Genomic DNA, 10262 nt, shown 5'->3' with positions numbered 1-10262 from the left:
CACATATCCATTTCAGTTGTAGTTACAGATGTTGTGATGTTTACATTGGCACATACTAGGATCGTCGGCTGCAGAGGCCCATCATTAGGAGTGTTCAGTGCACTGTGTGTTTGCACATACTTGTCCTCTGGCCAACATTAAAGTTTGATGTTAGTTCTGCCATAGTTCATCGCCTGTCCAGTTTTACCAGTCTGCCCAGCCTACGACGTCCGACACATGTAATGAGGTGTGGCCACCCAATCCCATGATGCCTGGATGTAGTTTCACCTTGGTTTTGCCATGTTCTGAAGAAACTCACCACAGTATTCCTCGAATCATCACAAGTCGAGCAGTGTCTAAAATGCTCATGCCGAGCCTTCAGGCCAATCAAACTAAGATAAATTGTGTGCCTTCCCCATTCTACACATGGACAGCACACTCACTGATACCACATGCACCATAATATAAATCAGTACTAGACAGTAAATATACATCAGTACTATTTTACATGTCATTCTTTTTTTAAGGTGCTGAGAAAGATAACAGAAAAATAATAGGAGCCCTAAAGTATGTACCATGAAACAACATGAGAGGAGAGGAAGGAACAACATAGCACATAGTTAAGTGATGTAACGATAAGTTCACAACTTACGGAAATTCTGAACACAAAACAAATGCTTAGATAGTGTGTACAGTATAGTGTCAAGAATGACTAAGTATTAATAGTGGTACACAAGAAAGGGTTGGCATACATAAAATTAGGTGTGCATAAACACACAAAACATAAAAAGATGTTAATGAATGGCGCAAAAATTATATTTTGAACAATGGTGTAATACTAAGGAACAATGACAAAGGTATAAAGTTATCAGAGGGCTGTTCCATTCACCCAACATAATTTGTCCCCTTGCTCATCTACCGCACCAATGGCAACAGGTGTCCGCTACAGGTGTACGTAAGAGCACTTGTACAGTGAAGTCAGGAAGTAACAACCATCATCTGGACTCATCACCACATGTGGACTCTTCATGTTCCGCCTGTCAATTAATACCATTCCTGCACCAATTCAGACTGCAATGATGATAATGTTTGCCTGTATTATCTATTTGGGTGTGACTCAAAAACATTTTTGTTCTTGGCTGACTGTCCACCCTGAAGCAATTTACCAGGTGTACAAGATTGAAGTGTGTTTTTTTTTTGTCTAAAAAACATGTTAAATTCAGAATAATGATAGTGTTTTATTCAACTTATGTTCAATCATTTGTTATACATTTTTCCCATCTTTTGGGCAGTTTATGAATATCACACCAGTAAAAATTTTCCCCTTTGGCTATGAACCATTCACCGAGCCATTTTTTCACATCTTTGTATGAACCAAAGCACTGCTCAGCAAGTGTGTAACCTATTGATGCAAACAAGTGGTAATTGGAAGGCGACAAGCCTGGTGAGTAAGCAGCATGGGTAGAGCTTCCCAGCCGAGTGCTTCCAACATGTCGCAAACCGGCTTTGCCGCATGTGAAGGAGCATTGTCATGAAGAAAATTGGCGTTGTGTTGCCTCTTTCGGTATTATGACTTTTTTGAAGGAGTAAATGGAGCAACTGGTCAACTGTTGTTGGTAATGTTTAGTATAAACCATTTTCCCATGTTTAACGGCTCAAACAGATCACACCTCTCTTTCTGCCACAGCAATTCAGTCTTTCAGTCAATGGGGATAGTGTTCCTGGGTCTATCCATGTTTTTTTGCACTTCAGATTCTCAAAATAAGTCCACTTTTCAGCCATGTGGCAGCCACCTACCAGACCTCTGAATCTTTCGCACCTCTCGTAACTGATTGGAAACAGCCTGTTGACTAATGTCCAATTGCTCGGAGAATTGTTTTCGTGTTTGTGAATCAGCTTTGTTCGACAATGCTGCCTATTCCACATCTTTGTATTTTTTGACAGTTTTCCACGTTCCTTGTTTGCAACATGAAAGTCACCATTTATCAAATGCTGAAACCATCGTTCAAACATATCTTGTGATCGAGCATGTTCAGTGTCAGGTTCTTAAAAGTAATTTTTATGATTCAACAGCAGTTTTCTTTAAATGAAAACACAAAATTAATGCTGTCCATAAATGCTCTTTGTTCAGTATAAATTTCGATGTATTGAACACGACAGCACAATGCTATGCCCACACTTTTCTAATTTATAACTCATGCACATCTGTCACTAGTTGATGACACAATAAAGTGGTGCAGTGTTAAATCTTTATAGCACAAACTGCACTGATTTGATATCTGTTCTCTGAAATCTGCATTTCATACTTGTACACCTGGTATGTTCCCAGCATTTGCCCTTAATGCAGGAGGCACTGGCTGCCATCCTGGAGTTTGCTTTGTTTAATCTACGGCACATGCTGCTACTCTAGCATTTCGGGCACAGTTACTTCTTGTTGCTGCACAAATTTTTTTAAGAATAGAGTTTAGCACACAATGCACATTCAATGAAAACCCAAATAAGTTGTCTCACATTTACTGTCATATGATTCACAAAAAAAATTAAGTTGATCAATGGTGATGTAGTAAGTATGTAATGAATTTCATCGGTAACTGTCTATTTATTTGATATGAGTTTTACACAACTTACTGGCTGCTAACACTGATGTCAAAAAATTTACACACGGGAATTATAAAGCTGGTTATGTTCACGCAGTGTACAACATGAGGAATACTGAAGCATTAAAATACATGATTCAACGCCGTGCTGGAAATTTTCCTGCAAATATAAAAGAATTACATATTTATCATTATTAGCTTATGTCAAATTAAAAGAAAAAGTAATTACAAAAGCAGCTTGCCCACAATAGAACTATAACTTGGCAGGGACTCTTGAACTTTAAGTAGACACTGTCTACATGAAGTCTTGTGCCACATACAAGTAGTATTCCACAGCTCTAAAACATGGAAATATAACTGAAAAAGATGCATAATGAAATCCAACTGACCAATTATTCAGTGTGACAGCCAATCTTCTTGTGCAGTTTTTAAAAAATGCAAATATGAAGAAATTAACTTTTTTACACTCCTAGCTCTACCAGAGAGATGTGATATAACACCTATATTCATTTTTTCTGCAATTTTCCTATACTGATTGGACACAAATGATGATCAAAACTTCACTGCACGACATTAATGGTCCCTTCACACCTTTTTAAAGACACTTTTGGGAAGTAGATCAATGTTCCAAAGCAGGTGCCTATGACTCCTCCAATGAGGTATTGGATAAAAAAATTTTTAAGTATATTTTGTCGTGAACATTTCCAGCTTGATTACAGATGACAGAAAAAAATTATATACTGCTCCTCTAACTCAAGTGTACTGATGGCAACCTGCATTATAAGTGTAGAGTAGCATGGTCATTTGGACAGTGCTTTTTTAACCTTACGTGTACCTCAATTTCACCAGATACAACAAACTTTTTTGACAAATGACACATTGGTGGAGTGTCAATATCAATAAACATTGAAACTAATAAAAAAATTACCAGGCAAATGTGGCACTATGCTAAAAATGAGGGATACAAATTGTAGTCTAAGAGATAATCATTTTAATAACAGATGAAGTGGTTATACTGTATCAAATATTTAAAATAATACTATATCCATATAAAGAAAAAAAAATTAAAGCAACATGGAATGCAAGCAATGTCACTTATTCATTTTTTACTGTGTTCTAACATTTCAGCACTTTAGTACATAATGCTTATGGTCATGGAACCAACTTTTACACTGTGTTACTAACTCACCAGACATTCCACTGTAATTCATGTAGCACTGTATTGGAATACATGGAAAGTCTCTTGCTATTTGGCGAGAAATTTGAAAGTGCCAATTATATTGGAATCTTTTCTCCAGACATATTTCTCTTTCTTATTGCATTCCTCATCAGGGAATATTTAATTTCAAAGTGTTTCACATGGAATGTAGAATCTGAGTGGATATTGCATTTGTATTTGTATTTTATTTAGATTTGCAGTACACTAAGCTCTAGCTAATTCAGCCTCACAATAACCTGACTCACATCCTAAATGGTGCACAACAATGAATTACTGTGGGCAATAAAGTTGCTTGTGAATTACAAAGTTAAACAGTGGTATACATATTTGAAATTTGGCATTCTTCACAGTTAGGTATCACAGCTTCTGAAAGCAAAAGTGTTATGTTAGACCTCCTGCAGGAACTCAAAATTTTACATTAGTTGAACAGATGTTCTTAGCAGAAAGCCATTGCTGCAGAGTGGAAAATGGAAGGTTATGTGAAAGACTGAGAATGAAGAACCAAATGTCAGTATTTACAGATGGTACATAAAGCAATGCAGTATGGAAATTCCAGTCAGTAGCCCAATAAAAAAGGGAAAGGCACCTGCATTTAATGAACAACTTAACCTAGCACCTTGTTTGCACCAGTACGGACTGGCTGCCAAACTGGAAAAAACAACATGGCATTTGGAAGCTGACAGTAAACAGGAAAAGTTGCTTCACTAATGAAAAAGATGCAGGTGAGTTTGTAAGCAAGATACAGAAGACAACAGAGGAAGATGATTTAATTGCTGATGCCTTCTGCAGGCTACTGAAACCGGACTCTTTTAGAAGATGCTTCCTTCAAGAACATTAGCTGCCAAGATCTAATTGGAAGCTTGTGGGTACAAGCAAAAAACAAACAACACAAAACATTAATAGCATGTTGTAACACAAATGGGAGACATAACTACTCATGGTGACTGGAAATCGCAACATCTATGTTGCGTTGGACATATTGACACAAGTACACTGCCAGTGCAATACTGCACTCAGAAGAATGTGTGAATGGACTAACAAATATTTTCTTGGTGGTTCTACCAAACATCTATATCTGCAATGGGAAAAGAGCTAAAGAAGAAAAAGCTTCCACTGAAAGCTATCACTGTTATTGTTAATCCTCCCAGTCATCCTTCTGATGTAACTAAAATCAAATGGTATACAAGCACTCTTTCTTCCACCCAATGTAACAGCACCCTTATTCAAAGCATGGACCTGGGGATTTTGGAATCAAACGTCATTATTGACACATGCAACTTATCACCTTGCTGAACAAATGTGAAGATGAGGAAAACAATCAACTTAACATGACAATATTTTCCAAGCTGCTGAAGCATGGGATGGAGTGGAGGGCACTACCACAATGAAGAGCTAGAGAAAAGTGTGACCTTCTACTGATGCAATGTTGGATCCAACACTGAGCGAAAGCGATGAGTGAGTCACTTTGGAATCAATTGCTGATACTTTGTACACTGACATGGTCCCCCAGGAGGACAAGACACTGATGAAGAAGAGGCTACTAAGTGACTGAATGAGGAAAATTGTGAGACTGGTCAAACTTTAACATATAAAGAAATAAACAAAACCCGGCAGGAAAGTATTGATGAAAGTGATGAAGAAAAGGACATAGCGGGAAAGAGGGTGGAGATTCCTCACATTGCTGGTGCTGAAGCTGCAGATGTCTTCCTGAAATACATTGTCCAACAACCAGATAAATTTAAAACCAATGTAATGCTTGTAAGGGAGTTGCTTGATAAGGTATATCATCATTGCAACAATTAAAAATTTGGGATATGTTTCAAAGTGAATGATACTACTGTATACACACTCAAGGACGAAGTTTTCTTGGAAAATGAACTAAATTTTGGGTTTAATAAAGTATATGCCCTATGTTTTTAAAATCAATTTCAGACAGAATGTTGAGAATATCATGGACTTAAAAAGTGACAAACGTTGAGGTTCTACTTCGAATAAACAAACGCCCAGAGCTGATCAACATCATCTAGTGTCGCAAATTACAATACCTTGGCCACTTCATGAGGAATCAAGAAAGATATGAACTGCTTCAATGTATCCTGCAAGGAGAAATCAAAGGAAAGAGACCTCCAGGATGAAGAAGAATTTCTTGGCTTGACAACCTTAGCCCTTGGTTTAATATCAGCTCTGAAGAACTGTTTCGCATTGCAACTGATAAAGGCAGAATAGCCATGATGATCGCTAATGTCCAAGGCGGACAGGCGTGCTAAGAAGAAGAAGAAGAAGAAGAAGAAGAAGAAGAAGACCCGATCAATAATCCGGCACCCATATGTGCAAGAAAGGGTCAGATTAGCAATACTCTAAGTGTATTTCAGTTTGTGACCTTGCCTTTGACAAAAAAGAAACCCATAATCCAATTGAATTAATGAGCCATAGGGCTCTTCTGCACAAGAAGCACAGTGTTGAGGGTTATAAACAGAGTGCCTTCAAATTTTACGAGCATACAGTGGCACAACCGTGTGAAGGATTACAGTCTCAAAGGCCTCCACACAATTTCTTACCACATATTTTCTGTGTTCTAAAATGAAGTAACAAAAACCCTAGCAGGAAAGAAAGCAATACGGGAAATATACTATGCTGACTGTGTTCATTTCCTGTTTTACTTATAACGTTCATGAAAAGTGTAATGAAGGAAGATTGATATTTAAGGCAGTGTCAGGTCAGTAGGAAAAGAACATTACGTAAGTTGGTGAATGCTACACATGGAGCATCAGCTATGGCCCTATTGAACAAACCATCTAATTTTAACCCAAAATGTTATATGAAACGCAACTGACGAAAATTGAGGCTGTGAAGAATAATCTCATGATTAGATTAGATTTACTTACATTCCAATTGACCCGTAGTGAGGTGGTCCTCCAGGCTGTAGAACATGTCAGAAAAACAATAATACATGATAAATATTTGCAAATCAAACAAATAAGCTAATGTACCATTCCACAGGACCCAAGTGGAATGATCGTCTTTTTTTTTTTTAATGAACACTATATGAAAGAATCATTTTACAAACACTAATGCACTGAATTTAAAATAAAAAAAAGTTTTTTTTATTTATTAGGTAATAAACATGTAATAGAATTACTATAATACTTATTTACAATGAACACATTACTACACTGAAATGGTGCAGAAGTTATATTGTACTTACACACACACACACACACACACACACACACACACACCAGTTGGTTCTACTGAGAAATTCATCAATGGAGTAGGAGGAGTTGGCCACCAATAAATCCTTTAGGCTTCTCTTAAACTGAATTTCATTGGTTGTTAAGCTTTTTATGGCTGCTGGCAATTTATTGAAAATGTGTGTTCCTGAATAATGCACACCTTTTTGTACAAGAGTTAAGTGACTTTAAATCCTTGTGAAGATTATTCTTATTTCTAGTATTGATTCCACGAATTGAGCCGTTGGTTTGAAAAAGTGACATATTTTTAATCACACAGATCATTAAGGAATAAATATATTGGGAAGCAGTAGTTAGTATCCCTAGTTCCCTAAACAGGCTTCTGCAGGATGTTCTTGAGTTCACACCACATATAACTCTTACTGCACGTTTTTGTGCCCGGAAAACTTTAGCTTGGATTGATGAATTACCCCAAAAAATAGTACCATATGACATTATGGAATAAAAGTAAGCATAGTATGCCAGCTTTTTCATTTTTAAAGTCCCCTATGTCTGACGCAATTCGCATTGCAAGTAGAGATTTGTTAAGACGCTTCAGCAGTTCTGTGGTGTGTTCCTCCCAGTTGAATTTATTATCATGCTGTAATCCCAAGAATTTAACACTGTCCACTACTTCTATCTGCTTGTCATCCTATTTTAGGCACATACTCGTGGGACGCCCCTTACAAGTTCAGAACTGCATGTAGTGTGTTTTTTCAAAGTTTAGTGACAAAGAATTAGCTAGGAACCAGTGATTAATGTCCACAAATATTTTATTAGCTAATCTCTCTAAGACTACACTTGATTTGCTATTTATTGCAATGTTTGCATCATTGACAAACAAAACGAACTTGTCATCTGGTAATGTTACTGATGAAAGGTCATTGATATACACAAGAAAAAGTAAGGGCCCTAGAAAGGAACCTTGTGGGACCCCACATGTTATTAGTTACCAGTTGGATGATGCCTGATAGCTTAATACATGTCTCTTTCCTAATAACACCCTTTGTTTCCCACCAGAGATATAAGATTTGAACTACTTTGCAGAATTTCCTGTTACACCATAATATTCTAATTTACTTAAAGGATATTGTGATTTACACAGTCAAATGTCTTTGACAGATCACAAAATATACCAGTTGCCTGCAATTTTTTGTCTAATGAATTAGTAAAGGCTCGCGACATCACATATCCGTCCATAAATAAACCCTATAAGTTGCTGACAGTAGAAAGGGTATATATGGTAATATACGTAAAACTCAGCTCAAAGAAATGTGTCAACAATGACACAATTTTTCATTTCAAATAACAGTGGCAGAGTAGGCAATTAAAATTGTTTTGAACACTGTTAATGTTTTCATTTCTTTAATAGATATAACAATAAATATGATTGTAATATCATATTCAGTATAGTAAAAACCAACAACTTAACCAAAATACATTTGAAGTCCACTTCTGATGGAAAGTAAAGTAATAACAAGATACTAACACTTATCTCCTTACACAGGATACAAGAGATATTACAACAGTGAATGGCAAAAGTGGCACTTAATGGAAAAATAAGGAAGTGCTTCATTGTTTCAAATTGTTAGGCTACTAAAAATTTGTTAATACATTATCACTTCCTAACATTTCTCAGTCTTCGTCCCAAATGTATGGTAATTTACTACGTTGTCAGCACAGCATTTCATTCAGCAAGGAAGTGCAGCTTTCCAGTTGTCTTTATTTGCTTTTTTCATTTTTAACCCATCCATATGAAAACAGCTTTATGAACATTATTACATCTTTGGGTAAGTAAATTTAAATAAACATTCCGACAATCAATATCCCAACATTAATGGCTGATCTAATGTGGGTTTCATCATTATTAACATTTTAGCCAACACTGCCATTATCAGTGCCTTCAAGGAAAGAATTCTGTCAGGTACTTTATCAGCCACAAATCAAGGGGAAAAAACTAGAAAGACACTGTGCAAAGTTTAAAATCTAATGGTATAGTTAAGTCAAGAAATTATGAGATAGAATAATCAAATACAATTAATTTATCTTGACTCCACAGCGAGTGCCAGTGTTTTCTTATTACTGAACCACAAATATCTGTAATACAAATGTAGCACAAAGATCCTAAATAATTACAAAGTCATAATTCCATAAAATTTTTGTTTCGTGAGCTTTTGGCATTTCCATATACAACTGTATACCAATGCCTATCACAGAAAACATTTTGTCAGCTGATACCAGTGTGTACAACAAACATTATTACACAAAACACTTTCAGTGTGTGAATCGATGATTGACGAGTCTTCTAAACACATTATCTTACATCTTTCACAAAAAATATCTATGACATTTCAAGCTCTATCTAAAATAATCAGTCACTTCAGTCAAAGAAACACTATTTCCTGCTAACAGCTTACATTACTTCAGCAGTATTATCACAATGGATGGATCTTCTATTTAGCAGATTCTCCAGAATCTCTGATAAGGCACCTTCATTCAGCATATCAGTACTTCCATTGGTGTACCTATGAGAGAAACTCAAGTAAGACTACAAGATAATCTCGCATTTAAAGAATTTGTTCTACATTTCCGGATTTCTACCAAAAAATATTTTCACTACAGAATATTGCATTATAGCAATCCAGATTCTGAGTAGAGTGGTGAATTAGAGTAGACATGAGGAGGTTCAATGAGGGATGGGCAAGGGGTGTGTGTGAGACGGGAGAACATGAGAGACAAAAGTGGGAGGTACAAAGTAGTAGTTTGCGAAAAATTTGGAGAACGTGGAAAGAGGAAACTAGTTATTCTCACTGAGCTACTGATCAATTGTCAATGTTTTAAAAGTACGGAAGGGTCTTTACTATCTGGTCTAATGTGGCAGAAGGTCAAGCCGGATAACAAAACAGCTGGATAGACCGGAGTTCAACAAATTTTCTCTTCCTACACAGCCGTATCATTCAAAACACAATTTATTTTATCCAGAGCCCAATTTTATTACACTTTTTGACTTCCTACCTAATACATTGCTTGGGGGGGGGGGGGGGGGGTGTGTTAGTACATACTTTAGAGGTTGAAACAGCGCAGATGGAGTACATGAAATGATTAAATTTACAGATCAATAGCACAAGTGGTTCAAAGGTACCAGGTATCGGCTCACACTGAAACACTGCTGTTGTACATGATGTAGCATCCCTGGCATCCAGTTGATCATACAGATGGTGAATACTGTGCTGGAAT

The 10262-nt window shown here is 36.6% G+C and overlaps 1 protein-coding gene across 4 annotated transcripts in view; it reads right to left on the bottom strand.

The window, feature by feature from the left end:
- Positions 1-8373: 8373 nt before the first annotated feature.
- Positions 8374-10262, bottom strand: part of LOC124797971 — a 110143-nt gene continuing 108254 nt past the window's right edge. For all 4 annotated transcript variants that reach the window (XM_047261140.1, XM_047261141.1, XM_047261142.1 and 1 more), the window contains one exon: positions 8374-9550. In XM_047261140.1, coding sequence (XP_047117096.1) covers positions 9530-9550 — 21 coding nt within the window. In that variant the 3' untranslated portion in view covers positions 8374-9529. The remainder of the gene's footprint in view (positions 9551-10262) is intronic.

Source organism: Schistocerca piceifrons, chromosome 5 (genome assembly GCF_021461385.2).
Source record: "Schistocerca piceifrons isolate TAMUIC-IGC-003096 chromosome 5, iqSchPice1.1, whole genome shotgun sequence".
In the NCBI taxonomy this organism is placed as follows: Eukaryota; Metazoa; Arthropoda; class Insecta; order Orthoptera; family Acrididae; genus Schistocerca; species Schistocerca piceifrons.
The sequence above is the reverse complement of the archived record's forward strand: the minus strand, read 5'-3'. Positions and strand labels throughout refer to the sequence as shown.